At 42.0% G+C, this 21,818-nt stretch overlaps 1 protein-coding gene across 3 annotated transcripts in view; it reads left to right on the forward strand.

Moving 5' to 3' along the window:
• LOC311151828 (dermatan-sulfate epimerase) overlaps positions 1–21,818 on the forward strand; it is a gene marked incomplete at its 5' end in the record, with an annotated part of 173,213 nt that overhangs the window by 130,376 nt on the left and 21,019 nt on the right. Inside the window, 3 exons of one of the 3 annotated variants that reach the window (XM_084202518.1) lie at positions 8,229–8,327; positions 8,926–8,995; positions 20,938–21,406. In XM_084202518.1, the coding sequence (XP_084058644.1) occupies positions 20,991–21,406 (416 nt within the window). Of the gene's footprint in view, positions 1–8,228; positions 8,328–8,418; positions 8,493–8,925; positions 8,996–20,937; positions 21,407–21,818 lie in introns of those variants that run through there. The other 2 variants (XM_084202519.1, XM_084202520.1) reach the window with 2 other exon arrangements.

Genomic DNA, 21,818 nt, shown 5'->3' on the forward strand with positions numbered 1-21,818 from the left:
AATCATGCCAAGGTAAACAACAGCTGAGTGTAGGAATATGTTACTTAGCAGAGATGGCACCAGTGGGAAGGTGACATCTGAACTTCCCTTTTTCCACCACAGGGATCAAAAACACAGTAAGCATAAAGCACACTTCCGTACACAGACGGGATGTTTTACAGCACAGTTTCTCAGAAAGTCAGGTTTAGAAATAAAGCCACCTCTGTGCAAGAAGGCAGAAGAATCACACCCTTCACCACGGGGATCTGACAGGAAGATGATGCTTTGGACTTCCCTGGGAAGGGAGCGTGGCATGGGGCAGCCTGCTGCTCCTCAGCCTCATGGAAGGAGCCAGACAGGTTTTACATTACATTAAAGTGACTGACTTTTAAAACAAAATCTGCCTCCTTCTGTACACATGCCTGGAGGCAAATAGCATTTCAGCTGACTCATGGCATCAGATTTAGGGGAAAAAGCCCATGGCTAAGCTACAGGAACCTTACCTCAGTGGAGAATGCCAGCTGTAATGGTATAATGACTAAAATGGTGTAGCCACAGACATCCATTGTTAACAACTGGCCAGAAACCAGCCCTTCCAGCAAGCACATAGCTGATCCAGAACCCCCAGGGGAAAAGCTAAATCCCATTATAAATCCAGTTGCCTGTAATTTTGTTTTCTGCAATTCTAAGTGGAACATCAAACCCCCTTGGTGAGTCACAGGAAAGAAAAAAAAAATTAAAAGAGGTTTTCTTTTGAATGTTTTTGGTGCAAGAAACAAATCCTGTTTTTTGGTAAGCATTATAAATAGAAATGTTTAACTGGAAAACGGAGCCTGGATTAGGGCCAAAATAAGATGGAATCCAGGAAGTTAAACAGACTCGGTGATTTCCAGCCCTAAAAGCCTGCTAGCATCTTTGCAGGGCAAACTGGGGATTCCTGTCTACAGGACTGGTGCTGTGGCCAGCATGGCTGATCATTTTCCCGAATATGGGACAAAGGTGTGAGGCAAATCTTCCCAGTATGAAGTGGGTACCCAGGGCCGTTCTGTGGCAGCCATGGCAAGACCACAGAGGTTTTACAGCTGGCCAGTCACAGTTCACAGAAGGGCAAACATCTGAAGCAGCACATTTAACTTCTGTCCCGCTGCAGCTGAACTGATTTAATCAGAACTGTGCTAAAAATCCCTCATGCCTCCCACTCCCGCTGCCACAGCGCACACGTGGCTCTCTCACACATGGCCATAATGACTTTTAAGTGCTTGCACCGGGGTGAGAAACCATCACAGCCACTTCAAAATGATGTGACGGCTTCCAGCCCCTTCTGCAAATTAAAAGTTGCAAGACACAAAATGGTAGCAGCACAAATGGAGCAGCAGCTCCAACAGCCCAGCCAGAGCAGATTCTCCAGCCAGAAAGGTATTTCTACTTTCTAGATTTTGAGTAAAAAACACTTTAACACTTCATTTGATTCCCCTTTAAAAGGAACTTACATTCCTTTTAAGAGTGAAGAAAATTATAAATCACCTTACACTGTATACAGGGAAAAAAAAAAAAAAGTGTTCTTGTTCAAAGTTTATGAGAGTGATATTTTCAGGGTGTATTTTAGGAAGTAAGCCCATTAACTTTCAGTAGACCTTGTTCTGTCACAACCCTAAATGAACTCTAAAAATTGGGACTCCGTGTGCCTAATAAATTTATATTAAACTATTAATTTCTAAAGCCTCCACAATCTCTGAGGAATAAAAGTACAGGTGAATATAGCAATGCTTTTCTTGCCTTATCTCAAAATAATTCCTGAGACTTTCAGTTTTCTTTCTATATCATCCCCTGTAACCCCAGCCCACAATGAAAAATTAAATGTGCAGTCCTGGGTGCTAAGCAGACTATAAATTACATTAATCCAGAGGAAAAATAAAAAGATGCTACTGTAAATTTTGTGAAAAGAAACAATATGTCATTAAATTAAAAGCTAAAAAATTCTTTCTCTTATTCTGGCAGAGGCCTCAAAAATACCTACTGAAGGGCTGCTGTTGAAGCAGCTGCAGCAACGTTGGAGAGAGCAGTGTTGGAGACAGCAGCAGTGAACTTCTTCTATCCCTGTTTTCTCCCTCAAAGCTGCCCAGAAAATGTACACACATGAATGGTCATCAATTAAAGGGTAGGATGCCATGACATGGGAACTCAGAGACTAAGGGAATGAGGGAATTACCTGCATTTCATAGGAGGTGTGGAGTTTTAACTTGATTAAATAAACTAAGCACTCATAGGCAGAAAGCAGGGAAATCTCTAGACCAGTAGTAGACAGGTGATGGAAAAGGGAGTATAGGTGAAGGCCAAGGACAAAAAGGCTGAGGGTCAGCATGAGCTGACAATAATAGATCAACAGGGCAATACATGGCTAGAGGGTATCAGAGGGTACCCTTGAGTCTTAGCTGCAGTAAGTAGAACAGTAAATCAGAGGGAGAAGATTACAAAGAGAAATGGAGAATCAGCAGTAAGTTCAAATGCAGTCTCTGGGACAAAGCTTTTTCATGCACATCTCTACTGTCAGGAAGAGGAGAGAGACATGGGACTATGAAAGTCTTGAACTGGGGTGGGGATAAGTAAGCAACTTGTAAAAATTTTCATGAATGCCAACAGTTGTTTAGTTGTCTGCTTGGCTTTCCGCATACCAAGTGACTCCATAAAATTGGTGGATTCTAGCCTTAAAAATGCCTTTCACTGAAAACAGCATTCTGCAAGTGCTGTGACATATTTGGCATCCAGAGTGTCAGTCAGCTTTAAGAGGATACTGATGAAGTCTAGCTTCAGAAGGTTCCTCTTGGTATGAGCATTAACAGTTTGTGCTCCCCAGGGATGATGCTTGGCTTTTAACATCGAAGAAATTTGGAGAGAAAGAAGTTGACACTCATCATACGTTGAGAAAAGTCACACATTTGAATACATAAACAACCAATTCAAATAAATAAGAAGCCACGCACTGCTGGAGAGTTGCCCCTCTGCAATCTGTTTTGGTCATCAGTAGAGAAAACAAGGAATATGTGCTAAAGAGCAAGCAGGCCAGTTAGGCAGATGGAGAGCTGCTAGAAGAAGATAAACCCTGTTGACATCTACAGCAATGTAAAAGCAGTAGTGTGGATTCTGCTGTTAAAAGGCACAGAACAGATGATGGAAGTAATTTTTTATAGGATCAAGGTATTTCTTGGCATTTCCCATTTAACTGCCTAGGTACCTGTTTTATGGTTACTGTCTTCCTGACACATCTCAGGACCATGAATCTGTCTCCACTCACCAATGTTTTACCTCTGATTACAGATGCTGCAGCTTCCCATTCCTTAAGAAATCTGCAGGATTTTTTTTCATCAGACTTCCTCTCTGTTGGCCTCAGGCTAAACCAGGCTGAACACATGGTGAGAGCAAGAAAGAGGGAAAGAAAGGAAATGTAAAGCAGAGAAGGATGTCCCATTTACATACAAAGAAGAGCTGTTTAGGAAACATCTAGTGTTTTCCCCTTCCAGCCACCCTACTGATAGTTTGGCTGCCACGAAGCAGAAGAGTAAGAGGCTGCATCTGTGGGAAAGAGAGAAGTGTTTCCAGTCTGTAGATGTAGAAGCAGATGAAGGATTTTCCTGGGAGAGAAACTGCTTTGTTCCATGCTGAATGCGCCCCAACCAGACAGGTATCCTAATGAGCTTAGATTAGATTTCCAAATTTCCAAAATCTGATGTAAATAAGCACTAAGAATCAGATTTTTTCTGATTCTTAAGGCTGATTTCAGGCAACTTCTTTTCATCCTGATTTTGGAGCTGTGACTGTTTCTGTCCATTGCCTGCAGTGAGCCAGAAGCCCAAATGTCCAAGTAGTAAATTGAAAGAATCATGCAACAGACTCATAAACTTGAAGGATGTAGCAGGAACAACCAAGCTGGGACACTGTCTGGTCCACACCCTGGTTGGAAAATAGGAGATAGCCAACATTCTCCCATATAAGGGATAAGATTGAAAAATTAAAGCTGCCTTCATGTGGCTCTAATAAAGCCCAAAGAGAAGAGTTGGGCAGAGCATCTCAGATCAAGAAGAGCAGAGTGAGCAATATGCAAGTACCCAGACTTGCAGTTCTGCAGGTCAACTACAAGAAGAGACTGGCTTAGTGCTCTTGTCCCTACAGGTTTCTGCTCACAGCACTAAGATCAGAAATCATCACTGCTGGACTCAAAAGGCAAAGAAAACACAAGGGTTATGGTCATAACCAAATCAATTGTTTTGAAGAATTACTGAAAGAATCTGGAGAATTTTTTTGTTTCTCTCTCTTTTCATTCAAAGAGTTTTGTCACTTAATGGCAACTGTAGAAGTGTTTCTTTCATGGAAATTAGAGACCAAACCGATCATATATTGAACACAAGGGTCTTAAGTGAGAGGCGGGTACCTAAAACAATTAAAAAATCCAAACCAAAACAAACAAAATCAATCAAACAAGCACAAGAAGACAAAAAAAGCCCCAAGCACACAGAGGAAAATTCAAAGAAGAAAAAAATGCTATTGCATAGACTGGGCAGGAAGAAAGAAAAGGATGACCAAAGCTGCATATCTGGAACAGGTAGAATGACATGCAGCTTCTCTCTTTAGGCTAACATCTTCGGTCAGCAAGGAAGAGAAACAAATTCTAAACATCCAAACTCCAAAAAGTGAGAATCAAAGGGTTTTAAGTGTATGAAGCATCAGCAGACACTTGGTGTCTGCCCCAGAATAAGCCCTACATCACTTGCTCCATGTGCTCCTGCTGCTTTCCTTTCTTGCTATCCTACTGAGGCAACTGGGTTTGTTCCCTCTTCACATCCTCCTGATCCAGCTTGCCAATGCAGCAGGAAATAAAGTGTGTTTCCCTTCCCTGCAAGCCAGATAACTGCTGGGCTTTCTTGAAAGGAAGGTTGGTTTTTCTTCTCAAAGAAGAAAGGATAGATGCCACCAAGAGGTGGCTGCTCACTGTGTCTCTGATGCCACAATTTTCAAGACATGCACTGTACTTAGGTGTACAGTGATTTCTCTGAGTGTGACCTAAGAAATTTGCCATTGTTGGAACAGAGCCTATTTCCCACATATGTTTGGCTTAGTCACACAGACACCAGACATTGCATGTAATGTGGCTTGCCATAAAGACCAAGGAAAAATAATGAGCATGTGACGTAGGAGTAGAACAGTGTCTGACCCGAACAGTTTTCAAACAATTTCCATGAAACATACTCTGCACAACTGGCCAAGTCAATGGTCTTAGCTCCAGTAGGTAAATTTAGCTCCTTTCCTAAATCCATTCTGGAGCAATGCCACCCAAAAGGTCAGGTTGCTGTACATTTCAGTGTCACATGATGCAATTTAGGGAAATGACAGCTACAAAAACTATTTACCTCAGTGGGACTTTTCCAATAAAATTAAATTAAATTTAAAAATAATGGGGGAAAAAAGGAACAAATAAACTAGGGGTTTCATACTTGAAAGGAGAAAGGAAGTGAGAGATTTCAGGGACAGAAGCACCAGAGGAATGGAAAATACATGATGGTATGTTACTGAGTCAGTTATTTAAACCTACTTTATGGTTGGTGGCAAGAACAGATAGCCTAGGGACATGATTCATCACATCCTAATGAAGACAGCTAAAACAGGTCAGATGAATTCTGCTGTAAAAGAATTTATTTTTCTCTGCAGTGTTATAAACAGAGTCTAACGTGACTAGATCAGAGGTAGTTACCAGTCAAGTATAGAACAAAAGTGCATGACACGTCCAGAGGTTAGATGGATCCCGCCCAAAGTTGCTGCTCCAAATTGACTTTGTTTCATTGTTTAATTGTTTTCTTCTTGCTGTCAGCGCTGAATTCACTGGCATGCAGCAAGGCCAGCAAACCACTGAGAGAAACTCAACCTCAGCAAGAGGAGCTATACCCATGGCTGAAGAAGTGAAGGGCAGACGAAGATCAAAGACAATCTGTAATCTTGCCTGTGCAAGTAGCATTTTGAACATAATCACACGAAACAGGACCTTGACAGGTCATCTGGTCCACCCCTTGCTCTGAGGCAATATTCATCAGACTTTCTAGCTCTGAACTGTTCTTGTCAAATACATGTCCAACCTGCACTTAAAAAGCCTCCAGGGAGAGAGGTGCTGTTCACTTCTCCTTACAAATACCTTTTTTTTTATCCTAGCTAGCCTAAATTTCTCTTACTGCATTTTACATCTTGTTTTCAGAGGATGAGGATAAGAGATTATTATCTTCTTTTTAGCAGCTTTTACATAGCTGAAGGCAATCTGCCTCCAGCTTCTACTCATGAGGCTAATTTTTTCAGTCTTTCACTGTACATGATGCTCGCTAAAGCTGGGGCCATTTTCATTTCAAAATTACAGGTGGCAATCTTGAAATTAATCTAGTGTGGACAGATCTTGCCTCTCTTAGATACTGCTGAATGTTAATTTATAAATGTTAATTTATCTATTTAGACTGACAAGCACTCTGAGTTACTGGGAAGTAGAACAAGCCCTGTTTTACACAAGAGGACACGAGGTAGAGGGGATTTGGGGCTCTCCACCCTCTTGGTATCTCCACCACGTTCTAACTGCACACCAGAGCAAGATCCAAGCAGCACATCCAGTCTCACCCCTTAGGAGACAGGAAACCAAGAGCCCATGTTGTAAGGGAGCCATGGTGTGCTTTGCCTGGGTATTTGTGATCACAGGGCAGCACAGGGTAGCTTTTCTGCAGTACAGAGACATCCATGCACAGACCAAGGGCAGGATTTCAAAAGCCATCCAGGCATTGTGCTTTTCAGAATTGTAAGGGCTAATTCCATTTAACTTAGAGTCAGGTACTGAATATATTTACATACCTAATGATGCAGACGTGTATTTAAACACCTTCCTCCTGATCACTTTAGGCACCCTGATAATTGTAGAAATTCCTGTAGAATCAGCCTATCCACTACATCTGGTCTGACTGTGAGGTCTGAAGCTCTTCACATGTCCATTTGTATCACAGCCTCAATATTTTACAACTCTACTATCAATTCATTGGATTCTAATACCATTCAAATAGGTGTTCAGAAAGATTAATCTAATGATTAATCTTAATGTTTGCATGACTGAAACTGAAGCACTTCGTGCTTTAGGCATGTCATTACTGGTAAAAAGAGCAAGGCTTCATTCCAGGTTCTAGCATTGCTCTTGGAGTTTGCAGCAACAACACGTGGATCCCTACTCTTTAGGGCTGAGATTGTCAATAGATATTGCTGAGAAATACATCAGGAATGGAAGGGTGAAGGGAAATGTATAGTTTCTGGTCTTGTCTAACTTCCACAAGTTTATTAGTCCTGATAGGACAGCCGGAAATCACACTTTAAACCACAATGAATCTGTCTAAAACCATCCTCAGAAAATACAGATTTTGCATTTTAGAACAGGAAACTGAGCACTTATGAGCCTGCTGTTTGATTCAATAACATTACTAAAATGAGGAATACACTTTGTGAGACATAAGCTTCAGGTAATTTGAGACCATCCTGATCAATCACATGGAAATATTTTTATTTTCATTACATAGTCGATAAAATATGCTTAGCTTTCAAAACCCAACAAGCATTCAGAATTCTTCACTTCGAACTTTGTCTTGGCTATAGTGACTGAGAAGGAAAAAGGAATATTCCAAAGGATCACTTATTTTATCCTCTTTCATATTACTTTCCGCAATATCTTCAATTGTGTAGCTGTGAAAAATGCCGGCATGGCTGACTTGAACAGTCAGGGTGTTTCACTTTTATATTTTGCCTCTTTTTCATGGGAAACGTTAATATAAGTAGCCACACCATACTGAAAACAGCAGATTGACAAATCGGCTTTTTGTTTCTTTGCTGGCTTGAGGGGACTTTTGGGTGGGAGGTCTTATTCCTGTCATGCAGCATGGTGACAGCACCAGGGATGGATAATGAATACGAATGGGACACTCGGGATGCTGTCACCTCCACAGCCACCCTGCCCGCTCCGCGGTACCGCTGCCGTACTCCCGAGCTCCAGGGAATCCTCTGCCAGCACTCTGGTGCTGGAACCAAAACATTCCCTGCGGAGAAACGAGTTCTCCCTCTAAAAGGGAGAATTAGGGCATTTCCGTGAAGTTCGAGCCGGGGAGGAACGGGCGGGGGAGGAAAGCCGTGTGCGCGCCAGGGATAAACAAACACAGGGGCACACACGGAGCGAGCGGAGCGCCCGGGCCGGAGCGGGGCAGCTGCGGGGCGGGCTCCAGCGCCGTGCCGCCATGGCGTGAGGGGCCGGCGGAGCGGCGGCGGGAGGAGGAGGAGGAGGACGGGGAGAGGTACGGAAGGAGGGCGGGGAAGCGGGAGGTGGAGCGGGAGTGGGGGAGTCACTTTCTTCCTGCGTTGAAAAACGCACCCCTCACCCCTCTCCCCGCTCCGTCCCCCGGGGCTGCGGAGGAGAAACTTTCTGGCGGGCGGTCGGCGCCGGGCAGGGGCGGCGGGCGGTGAGTGCCCGTGCGGGGCGGGCAGCGCTCCCGCGCCTCCATCGCGCCCTGCGCTCCGCCGCGGCTCCCGCGGCTCCCGGCGGCGGGGCGGGCGCGCAGCGCGGCGGGGCGGGGGCGCCGCTGGCCGGCGGGCTTGGGAAGGCACGGTCAGCCCGAGCGCTGCCTCCGGCACACGGCCCCCAGGCCCCGGGGGCAGCGGCGGGAGCGGCTCCCTGTGCCGGGCGGCGGGAGCGGGGCCGGGGCGTCCCGCGGGGAGCAGCCCCAGGCACGCACGGGCTTTTCCCGGCCGGCCTCGGCGGAACGGAGCTGCCGTCGGGGCACCCGCAGGACGGCCCCGCGGTTCGAAGGAGGGGGGGCGTGCGGGGGGACGTGGCGCTTTCTGTGCGAAGCTTCACCTGCGGGCGCCGTGGGTAACAGCTCTGCTCCTCCGCAGCACCGGGACCGCCGGAGCCTCCGAGCCTTTTGCAAAAGAGTTCAGCCTCCCAAACATGCACGTGTGAAAGGTAAGCAGTAGCATCCTTGTCTTGCACCTAGGCAAGCTGAGAGACAGGAACAGAGCGACTTCCCCATGCAACTTCCTGCCACTTCTTTTTTATTTCTTTTTTTTAATTGGGAAAGTTTTAAGTGACCTGGGACCAGAGCTGTCAACTCGGGAAGCTCAGTCTTCTCAGCCCTAGGCAGCGAGTTGCGATTCCTATGGCTAGTATTGCATGAAAGGAGTGCATCATCACTTGGTGTGTCTCATGCCAGCTCTTAAAATTCAGTTTGGTATGAATGAAAGTAACCACCCTCTCTGTTCTTCTGTCGCTCGCTCTTGAAGCAATATAAAACGGTGACATTTTCTTGTGTTTTCAAGTTGGAGTGGCTTGGGTTTTAGCCATAAGTAATGGCAACATAAAAAGTAGTCACAACTGTGAATAAAATACAAGAAATATTGCTCAACCCTGGAGATTTTTCAGTCACACTAAGAAGATCAACTGCAATTTAAATAACACTAAAATTTTAATGTAGTCTAAACAAAGACAAAGAAAATCTCAGCCTAAATATTGCCACATTATGTTTATCATGCCAACTATTATTATAACTCACTGCAGTATTTAAAAAAAAAAGGAACAATTCAGCTGAAGGGCAGCAGTGGGAGTCAATAATTCAGATGCTGTTTATTACTCTGAAAGACTCTAGCTGGGTACCCTTGGGCAAGTCACTCCACCTCTCCATGGCTCTCTTTTCTTCCTCATAAAACAGATAAATGTGCTTGCTTGCTTCACAGGGGTGTTGAGAAGTTTAATTAATTAATTAGTTTCATAACTGCTTGTAGATCCTTGGCTACATCGTTCTACTGGAGTGCTAAGTATTATTTCAACTAAGAGATTCCTTACTGTGTCTCATCACTTATACGTGTTTTTTTAAGTGACCTGAATTAGTTGAGTTTTTAGGGGAAGTCAACAAAGTAGCAGTTTTGGATTGGGATTGTCTTGACTCTCTGTAAACTTCACTGAGACGTGAAACCAAAATGTACTAACCACAATGTATTTTATTGGGGCAGAGCTACTGAGCCTTTAAAAAAATGTCATTTTCTTGTTATTCAAAGTAAGAGCTTGCCTTTGTTGCTTTGTTTGAAGTATTGCAATGTTTTGCATGATTCTGAATTGCCATGAGAAACACCTGAGTGCTCTTAAGATAATATGAGAGGAAGATATGAGAATAGTTTTTAAGCACATCCATATTCTCTGATGTGAACACTGACCTCAGAAGACACTTGGTGCTGATTTTCCACTATGCATTGATATACAGTCTCCTTTACAACCTGCTCTTTGGTTATAGAGAATGTTGCAAGAAAGAAGTACATAAACTGAACCATTGATTACCTGTGGTAAAAGTGATAGATTTTGGTTGCCTAGGCAAACTCAGTTTTTATTGCTTTGTATATGAAATATTGTAACTAGGTATTGAGTAAATATCTGCACTACAATGGTGAGGAAAATGCATTTTATTACCTGGCCAAATGTTAGATGTGATTTTTATAGGTTGCATACAGTTATAAGTAAAAATGAGTAGCTGAAAGCAGGTTTTAGAGTGACATTTTGGGTTTGGACTTTTTAAAGGCTCATGAGGTCTGTGTGTACCATTTCCTTTCCTCAAGGACAATGACAGTACATGAAACAGAATTCAAATAAAACCTAGACCAGAGGTGGTAAAAAGTGGTTCATATCACCAGGCAGCTGTTGGGTTGTGAATGAACATAGGAAGTTTATATCTTAGTGAAATGATCACATCCATCAGTACCCAGCAGTCTGAGCAGTGAAAACTAGGGTTAAATGAGGAGGTAAATATCCATAAAACTGAAGTGTTCCTTCTCTCAGAAGTGATTTCATTTAACTAAAATTCAGTCACATTCTTAGTTTGTGTTTGGAAACTTGCACATCTGGCACCCACAGCATACTATAGCAATGAGCAGAAATAAATCTAGTTACTATTGCTATTGTTCCTGGATATTTTGCAAGAAATAAAGCCCTTTGGGGGGGGGGGGGTGCTGAAGGAATTAAAAAATAAAAAAAAAAAAACCCCAGCTTTCTGTAACCATTGTTTTCTTGCTTAGACTTGGTAATCCAAGTGTGTGGTGAATGAAAGAGGCTATGACTTTTTCTTAGCAAATTGTATTTAATTGGTAAATAGGACATCTCAGCAGCAAGCTTGTCCTGGCTGTTCTCACCTTCTTTGCTGTCTCCATTCAGCTGAGGTGGATCAAAGAGCGGAGTAGTTACAGCACTGTATTCTCCTAAAGCTGTTGAACCATGGTGCCAGTTCACATTCAAGACTATAGCCACATGCTTAATATAAATAATTTAGTAATAGTTTAGTATAAATAATTCTGCATTTGACTCCCTTTGAGCCAGTTTTTGGCTTATATGGGTTAACTTTGTACCGATGTCTCTTAGCCCAGCTGGGGTAGGGTGAGGTCCTACAGTGCTGCATTAGTAAACCCCCAAACCATTGTGCACTGCACTTTGAGCAGATTCTGCTGTGTGCTCAGGATGAGAACTGGGCAGAGAAGCCTGCTAGGAAAAAGGAAATTTAGCAAATGCCACCAGAGATCTCTCTCATGAATGCTTTGTCAGTAAAAGTTTAGCAGAAGTGAAATGTTGGTAACGGCGAGCTGAACGAAGGGGTCAGGTCATTTTGGGAATCACACAAAGGACAGAGCACTGGAAATGTTTTCTCACATCAGGTGCTGGCATGACACTTTCATCCACTCTTGGGACATGGTCAGGTGTGGAAGCACAGGTACAATGTGACTATTATGTACGCAGTCTGAATTGCCTTTGTTTGGTCTTTCTTTCTGTTTTTCCCCTTGCTTAGACTCTGAGTATACAGGGGGAATCAGCAGTAGCATTGTTTAGAGTGGGCAAAGGATTGTAGGTAATTTGACTTTGGTAGGTGTGTATCTCAGTACAAGAGAAATATCATTTTAGCATACATGCTCTTTTACCATGGTTGTTCTGGTTTATGCTTTTCTTTTGTGGAGTTTTTTAATCAGAAATATTAAAAATGCTGAACATTTTATATAAACCTGGTATGCCTTCTTCAGCCTTCTAACCAAGTGGCTGCTACAGTTGTTAAAGTATTTTGAAAAGTTGTTCACAAGCATTTCTGTGGATATCGTGTTCCTTTTAATCATATCCTTGGAATCATGGTTCATCACACCTTTTACCAAAATGATCTGCCCAGTTTCAGTTCTGCTATGAGAGCCGTGCCTGCACAACTTACAGTCAGAAATGAGATCATAGGATTCTAAATTTCAAAATTAACCCATAATTTAATGGTTGTGTTGACACCTGCTCACAGATTGCTCATGCCCACTGTGAGTAGCTGCATTTTGCAGGAATCATGTAGCTGGATAACTCCATCTGCAGTTGCGATTTCTGTCCTTGAAAATGTGATGACCACGCTTTTCAAGGATTTTGTTAAGGGTATTCTAGGGAGCACTGGGAGGACAATAATAGCCCTGAAGGAACTACAGGGGAATACATTTTGTCTGTCCCAGTTTGTATCCTGAAAAAAGCAGTTGCGTCTGGGTATGTGTGTATTACATCTATGGAGAGAGAGAGAGGAGCTATATGCTCTATCTCTCTGTGGAGAAACCCTAGGAATGAGATAACAGCAGAGGTAAGAGCAGAATTGTATCAATAATCATGAACAACTCACTCATCTGTAGAGAGATGCAGCTACCAGGTAGGGTGGTACAATTTAGATCTACGACCACAGTGACATTTATCCTGTAACAAATGAACCAGTGGTCCTTCTGAGTGAGTACACATTTGGGGTCTGCATACTCGCACTCTGAGGTTATCTGTCGATAATATAAAAGCAAGTGTTGGTTTAAGTTGCTTAGATTACAAAGTCCTTGGGGTCAGAAACTGACTAGCATCAGCATCTTTGGGCTTTGCTGGTGCTCCTCCATGCTGCCACATATATGATTGCCATGGTTTTATCCCAGCTGGCAACTCAGCCCCACACAGCCACTTGTTCCCTCCCTTCAGTGGGATGAGGAAGATAATTGGAAGAGTTAAAGTGAGAGTGTTTGTGAATTGAGATACAGTCTGTTTAATACATTAAAGCCACAAAAAACAGAGAATTCATTCACCACTTTCCAGGGGTAGGCAGGTGTTCAGACATCCCCAGGAAAGCACATCCTCAGGCTCCATCACATGGAATGGTTACTTGGGAAGACGAATGCCACTACTCTGAACTCTTCTCTCTTTCTTCTTCTTTCCAATATTGTATCCTAAGCATGACTTCTTACGTTATGCAATATCCCTGTGGTCAGTTGGAATCAGCTGTCCCAACTGTCCCCTCCCAACTCCTTGTGCATCCTCAGTCTCCTTGCTGGTGGGGTGGGGGTAGAGGCAGAAAAGTTCTTGACTGTATAAATGTTGCTCAGCAGGAACTCAAACATCCCTAAATTATCAACACCGTTTCCAGGACAAATCCAAAATATAGCCCTGTACCAGGTACTATGAAGAAAATTAACTCTACCCTAGCCAAAAACATCACATGAAAATAACAATAAAATATTAATATAGTGTTGTGTGCAACACTGAGTCATAAACAGGATAGGGAAGCATAGTTAAAATGAGCTTTGATCCCATAGCAACTGAAGGATATGATGCATTATAGAATTCCTGTCTATTAATATGAAGTTCTGTGGAAATGCTTTACAAATAAAAAATATTTGATATCTTCAGCTACTCAAGTTTGTAGTTTTAGATACAGAGAGCGAGAACTGGTTTTGTAACACTCCAGCAGAATCACGTCATTTGTTTACAACATCTTGGAGACAATCAAATGAGGGACAATTAAAACAATAAGCAGGGAATATTAAAACTGTTAATTATACAAGAACAACAAATAAGGGGACTTAAAACATTTACATTTGCAAGTATTTGGAAGAGTAAAGGTCAAGGCTAGCAAAGTAGAGTTAGTTGAAAGGAGGATAAAAGTTAAAGTCTGAAATTAAAACACTTGTTTTGGTATCAGAAGTTTCTGGTGTTGTAATCAGCCTCCTCAGAAGTGAGGGAAGATGGATGGCATGCAATTCCCTGGGGTGGGTTAGGCACAAGGAGGAATTCTGGCAGCAGTAAATTGGCTTTCCCCTCTTGCATGTAGGATTATTTTTTCCTGTCCTTTATTTGTGCCTCCTGGGCATTGCCATTGCCTTGTGAAGTTTTTCCAGTTCCTCCTGCGCTCCATGGCTGTACCAGTGGATCCACACAGAGGCTCCAGCCTGCCCCAGGCATTCTGTTCCCTTGCTCCCTTCTTGTGGTGGGTGGATGTGCCTTAGGGCTGTGGGCTGCTCTCAGAGGAAACCCTAAACATGGTTCCTGATACCTGACTCCGGAGGGTTCACAGCCTTTCTGACCCTGAGTGGGCCTCTTTGCCAGGGCCAGGAAGATGAGTTGCTTCTCAGTCCTTGCCAAAGGAATATTGTTTCACCACCTGGGTTGTGCAGGAGCCTTTGTTCTGTGTTTCTGAAGTGCCTGTTACTGTCGTAGTCCTAAACTCCAGAGGTGCCCTACATGCTGTAATAGTGCAACATGTGGATGAGTGGTTTGCTTGGCTTCTGGGACATTAATGGAGCCAAGGTAGGGAGTATATCCTCTTGGCCTAGATGAAAATTCTCAGACTGCCTTCCAATAGTGTTAACATCTGCGAAAACATTTCTAAAGTAAAAAGCAAAACCTAATTTTAATTATTGAAATGGCCTTTTGAAATTATGTCAGCACAGGATACAATGCTGGTGTTCTAGAAGGAATCTTTCTCTGGTAGCTTTTAGTTTTAAGCCTTCAGTGGTAGAAGTGACTGGGCTTTCATTCACTGAATATGGATGCCTTATCAGGCATGTCTGTACTGGTTGGGAATGATCATCTGCAGGATTCTAGATGTCAAAATTACTTTTTACTCATTCTACAGAGCGAGATATGGAATAAAAGATCCTAGTAAGGGTTAAGAATAGTAGTGTTAGTGCAACCAAAAAATTAGAGAGAAAGCATTTTTTACAGGAGGATAAATTGTAAAATAGAAGGAAAATCTAACTTCCCAGATTATGGTTTGGACATGCAGACTATTCAAATCATGTTTTCACTTGAGGCAGAGAGAAGGTTATGCATTCAGAGTGTGTGTGTGTGTGTGTGTGTGTGTGTGTGTGTGTGTGTGTGTGTGTGTGTGTGTGTGTGTGCGTGTGTGCGCCCTGTTAATTTATATATACAGTGATAAAATAGACAAATAAGCTTTTAACTGGAAGGAACTGTGATGAAACTTCCATCACAGATGTCTTACAGATCCTACTGTAAACTTATAAAAATATTTTGCAGTTGCTGTCTTACCTGTGGCATGGTGGAGAATGAATGTGACCCTCCATTCTCCTGGAATTGTGGTCTGACACAGCTGTGTGCTGCTCTACACAGATCCATTTAATTTTGTGCTAGATCAAAGGACAGACACAAGTTTAAATCTTGACTGCTGACAAGATGGCATATACTGATAATCCCTATAGGAACTGGCTGTTTCTGGTTGCCATTGGGATTTTCATAGCACAGCTGTTAGTCAGACATAAAAGCTGATACAAAGTTCTTTCAAGGTACTTCCAACCATTTCAGAACAAGTGCAGTACTAACACCTGGGTACCTGAGCTGTACTTTATTTATGGCAGATGTAATTCTGAATTATATTTGGGATTTCAGTATTTAAGTTTTGAAATACCTTTGAAATTATATAATTGTAGCATGTTTTTCATAGTGAAAAAAACAGAGGAAGAAATGAAGTAATGTCCCCTGGTGGTTAAGGTCGTAGTAGGCGTTTTTCAAGTTTTAAGCAGTGATTTTTACACCTTCCCAGTGTTTTTGTTGGAGAGCCATATAGTCACTGGTTCTAGCTCACCAGTCAAAAGGTGGGTGAAGACTCCTGACTGCTCATGTCTCTTGGGACTTGGGAGTTTCCCATCCTGGTGTCCTGCCCTGTAGCTTTGAAAGGGTCTCAACAGTACTGCTTGTTGATGTAGAAGCTATCCAGCATGGGACTTCAGTCAATAGATTGACTGTGATTATTACAGCACAAAGATGAGTTTATAGTTTAATTGGTTCTGCTCCATCATGTACCTAATTATGCTGTATTGGATATGGTTGTCTGGAACCAAATGACATATACATATATTCATCTCCATTATATATATATATCTCCATTGACCCTTTCACCTCTCTGTTTTCATGGATTTACCCTGCATTTTTTAGTACCAGAATGTCATTGCATTCAGTTAGAAGGCTAAATTGCTCTCCCATTCTTAAATATGTTTGCAAAATATTTAGCTTGGTGGTGAAACTGACTTTGTTGAACAAAACAGCCCTTCAGTTGAGGTAACTGGCATGGTTTTAGAGTGCTACCATTATATAATGGTACCAAAAATTCCAGCTGATATGTTCCATGTTATAGATTCTGCTCCCCTCATCAGCAACAAAGTCAATTGCAGTGTGTGTGAAAAGATATTTCAGATATTTGAACAAAGTGCAAAAAAAGGAGATCCTACAGAACTTTGCTTTTCTCTGCTGTGATCTAACCTACCGCTTCTTGTGTTACATTTGGGCAGTTACCAGCATTGAGACAAAGATTTGCACACCCCTCTCCATTTAATGGGGCAATATTCCACACACATCTCATTGCAATGTTATTTATTAATTTCACAGTTTTGATAGGACAGCATCTGTTGACCATTTCTTGTTGAAATATCTATGACTTTCCTACCTGTTTTAGCACTGAGTTCAAAAATTGCTTATTTTAGTTTTAATACCAGTCCTTGTGAGGCAATTTGTGACAAAACTGTAGTGACACTGTTGTTCAAAATGAAATTGCATGTTATAATATTACAAGAATTGAAAAAAATTGAGTAAAAAAAAGTTTGTTTTCACTGTCAATAACTTATGAAGTGCAAAGAAATGATGAAATTTACATCCATGCTGACTCAGAGGTCATTTTCTAAGGTAAAAGTTTGTGCACTGGACCGGAAGATTTGATTTTCATCAGTATGTTGGAACAGATTTTCCTTTAAATATTTGAACACATTTCTTAAGCAAACATTTGTTTCTCAGGTATCTCAGGTAACCATAAGGGGAACTGTAGCCTTTGTGGAAAATAGTAGCTTCCCAAAAGAAGACAAAGAGTCTGATGTGTTCATGTCCCAGTCCTGGGCTCTGGGAAGATCTTTTATTTAGAAACCTGAATAATCTGTGGTGTTGTAATGCCTCCGTTTCGTGGCAGTTTTAGTCACCTGAAATCCCACCCTTTTTTTTGTTCCTTACTGTAAATGTTGACAAGGTGCCCATGTCAGAGATGGGTCATGGCTAGTGTGGGAGATGCCAGCAGAGACACCTGCAACTTCTGCTTTTTAAGAAGTGTTGCAAGTTTTATTCTGTAACAAAGCAACAAAGCAGAGTGTCTCTTCAGAGCTGATACTACAGAAAAACAGGTTCTTTACCTGGTTTTAATTTTTAATCACCCACCAGGAGGTCAGATTGCTTCAAGAACAGCTGTGCAAGCTGGTGCCATCATTTCCCTCCTTCTCTGCCCCTTTCTTACTCTGCTCTTGCTGATGAAGTGGTGGTTCTGTGCACACATTGCAGGAGTAAATGGGCCTCTTTTTTCTTTTAAATAGTTTATTTGGTAAATTTATCTGTATAAACTGATGTTTAGTTTAGTTAGTGGTTTCAGTTTTACAATACTTTTTTTTTCCTACAGCTGAACATCTACCAGTTGATGCAGATGGGGAGAACTAAAATTGTTAAGATTTAATCTGTTGGGTATTTTTTTCTGGAATAATTGGTGGTTTTTACTGTTTGTTTCTGCTGGCAGTGGAATTGAAATCGTGCAAAATGCTCTTTCAATCTAGAACTAAATGACAACATTTTCAAAGCACACTGTATAATATGATTTTCTTCCATGGGCAAGCATCCTTCATTCTCCTTTTAATTTTTAATACTTAATCAGATCATGGTTCCCTAACTGAATACAATCCCCTCGTTTTCAGAAAAGGTTGAGTTGCTTGGTAAAGTTTTTCTTGGAAGATGTGACTGGTAATGATGCAGTGTAATATGAGAGTAAGAAATTCCTTTAGCTTTAAAAAATGGTATTGTGAGTGCACGTTAAATGATCAGAAGGCCCAGGCTGCAGCTCTTTCAAGCCCTGTGTATCAGGCAGACTTGTAACAAGTTCACTCACAACTGGTAAGCTGGACTTTATGTGGACAGTTATCTGCACAGATCCAGCTTCACCTAAGCTGTGCTGATAAGCAAGGTTCAGAGGTTTGCATGGAAAGGAAGGTGCACTCCCTTCCTTCCAGCTGCCTCCTGCCATCCTTCAGTCACACCAGGCTGAGCCCTGCGAGGTTTTGGGACAGGGCTCACTGTCTTTAGGGAGCTGTGGCTGCTGAGAGTTATTGTCTTCATGTCATAGGAAGGGTTCCAGTATCATTTAACCAAGAATAAATGATTTTTGTACTCCTGCTTTTGCCACCTATTGACTTGCTTCCAGATGGTGACTCTGAATAAATAGACAATAGGTTGGTTTTCAGTTATTCTGTTGTTAGCCTAAAGAGTGTGGTGCAGTGGTTCCTCCTCATGTAAAGGTAAAAAAAAGGGTTTACTTTCTCAGTGAAATGTGCACATGAATAAAGATGAAAATGTGGGAGGCTATTGAATACTTAAGAGTGCAGACTATGACTTTTTGGCAACACTGGATGTGTTTGATGATGGTGTAATGCTGGGAAATGTGTGTTCAGATTTGCAAAGGAGTTCTGGGAAACTTAACTGTATATTCCCTAATTGTAGGTCAGAAATAACTTAATTTAGGGAACTCTTAAAACCATCCCTGAATTTATATATGTTCTTAATTGTCACTGATGTGGAGAACACTTAAAGAAATCAAACCAAATGAAAGAATGCATGAAGTCCTTACTGCTAGCTGGGATTTTTTTTCTGCTTGTGTAAACCAGGAAGTTTTTTCAATAAATGGTTAACACAGAAAAAGCTACAAGCATTTTTTGCTTTTTTGAGGTATTTTTTTAGGTTCTTTCCTCTGCCCACAGTTCTAAAGGATCACAGAGGCTTAAAAAAATCCCAGAACTGTAGTGGGTTTTTTTATTACTATAACAAAGCAGTTTTTTCATCAATTAAAAAATTACATCATGTTTCAACCATAATGTATTGCTTTGGCTGTTTTTTACCTCCTTCTTCTCAAAATATACTGTTGTGTAGTTTCCTTCAGCATAGAGAAGAATACAAGTAGTTTTGAGTGTGTCTGGATAAACTGTGGTGTATGTGTTTTTTTGTATGTGTGTATGTGGTGAGAGACTCTGTAGATATAGTAAAAGTGTTACCAAATAAACCAGCCTGTGATAATGTGTCCTGTAACAACTGGTTTACATCCAAAACAGGGCAAAATGGACTTGCAAAATGCATTAAAATACATGAAGATGTCATCTTCCCTTACACTCTGTTTAAGCAATTATGCTGCTCACTGTAATAGATAAATTGAAGCAGTTACAGGGTACAATATTTTTTGTAGGCACAAATTCAGAAGAAATTATGTATTTCTTGGCCAAGGAGATTTGCTCACAAATTAATTTTAGGATGTGAGCACAAAAATCTAGAGGGTCTAGGCACCCAGTAGTCATGAAGGGTCCTTGTCTGTCAAAGTTTTCTTATATTAATGACTTTGTTGAAACAGGATGTGGGTCTCTAAATAAGGTTTTAGCAGCTTCAGTTTCTATTAGAAAGTTTTGGCTATGGAATAGGGACCTGTGGGGAGAAGTGAAGGGTTGCTTTGTACTTTAACTTCCTACAAGTTTTATGACTGAATCCTATGAAACTGGTTTTCCATGGGAGAAAAAAATTATCTGTTTTTAGGTTTCTTTCCTTCTATTTCTCCTTTTAATAATTGAAAACTACTGTTCATTATTTACATAAAACTGTCTCACTTGAGCCTGCTTTCCATAACCTTTTCCCTCGTAAGAATTCTAGGAATTTGCTGGCTTTCCTCAGGGGGATCTTGGCCATGTTTTATCTGTGACTTTAGGCCAGATAGTTGGTAATTTCTACAAAGTAACTTACTATGTTTATATTGCATTTGCCTTTGCATAGATTTCTCATTTGAGCACATTTCAAGAAATAATGTACATAGAAGAATATGCATTTTAATATAATGTTCAGCCTTCTTGGTAACTGGCAGTAAATCTCCACATGTAAAATGGAAAGCCCCTTGGAAAAAAATACTAATAATGCAAACCCCTAAATGCCTGGAAGGCAAAGTATTTCAGCTGTTTTTCTAAGACTCTGCCACTTACTGTTTCCCTTTTTGACTCCTGACTTGCTCTTTTTTTTTTCTTTTTTTAAAATGAGGACGTGTCAGAACCGGAGGCCTTGAGCCCTGTATAAAATGACCCCGGCGCAAACCTCCAGCATTCCTCATCTTTCCCTCTCTCCAGCTGCTAACATCAGCCAAGGCAGCACGCAGGCTTGGCTGCCGCCAGCTTCCTGGCTCTCCCCCTTCCTCCTCCCTTCCCGCCCTGCTCCCCTTGCCAGTGCAGTCAGCGCTGCTTCGTATTAGGCACTGTTGCAATCATTTGAAATCTCGAGTGCAAGAGCTGTTGTTGTGTCCCTTCAGCTGGTATCAGCTACTGGAGGGCAAGGTGTGGGAAGGAAGGGGCTTTCTTCGAAGTGTACAGCTGTTTCTCTTGGGTGAATTGCTCAGAAGGTGTTTCTTCTGTGGTATTCAAATAGAGATGAAAGTCACCTGGAGAATACATTCTTTAGGTGGAATCATATTTCCCAGAGAGGCTCCTGAATGACAGTGTCTCGCAGATTCATTTTGTAACTCATTCTTCCATGTCCATCTACCACAGGACATTTCAAAGATGGTTTGGCTGCCACTGAGACCTGGAGATCTGATGCCACAATGAGGACTCACACACGGGGAGCCCCAAGTGTGTTTTTCATACACGCGGTTTGCTTTGCCCTCGCCTGCGGCGCCAGGGAGGACCAAGACACGATGGTTCCTTTTGTCAACGCCAACTATGACAGCTACCCCATGCTCTACTTCTCCAAGGGGGATGTGCAGACCCTGCGGCTCCAGGCCAGCACCACGCACCAGCACATTGCGGCTCGCCTGATTGAAGCAGTGCAGACCATGCTGTCAAATCCCCTGGAGTACCTTCCCCCCTGGGACCCAAAGGAGTTCAGCGCTCGCTGGAATGAAATTTATGGCAACAACCTCGGGGCCCTGGCAATGTTCTGTGTGCTCTTCCCTGAAAATATGGAGGCCATCAATATGGCCAAGGATTACATGGAGAGGATGGCGGCTCAGCCTAGTTGGTAGATTTTTGTCTTTTTTTTTTTTTAAGTGTTTTTACTGTATAAACTGCTTACAGTTGGAGGAGTGAATTGCTTAAATTATGTCAGTTGTACTAATATTCATTTTAACAGAGACTAACTTGCTGAATGCATTTACCCTCATTGGGACCAGCAGTGACACGCACATTTTCACTGTCACTGGACTTATCTTCTCAAAAGTTGATGCTGAAAGGAGCATGATTCCTTATGCACCACCCTGTTTGCTGTCCAAACCCACTCTAAATCAGAAGAGTTTCCTATTTGTTTTTTGGCAAGAAGTGCTAAAAGTGTTACTTTGAAACTTTTTTTCCCCAGATTCATACATATCTTTCGGGTAACTAATTCTTCCTTAGGAAGAATTTAGGAAAGGGGGACCTATGAAAAAGGTGTAATT

This window comes from Fringilla coelebs (assembly GCF_963513975.1).
Source record: "Fringilla coelebs genome assembly, chromosome: 3".
Taxonomy (NCBI): domain Eukaryota; kingdom Metazoa; phylum Chordata; class Aves; order Passeriformes; family Fringillidae; genus Fringilla; species Fringilla coelebs.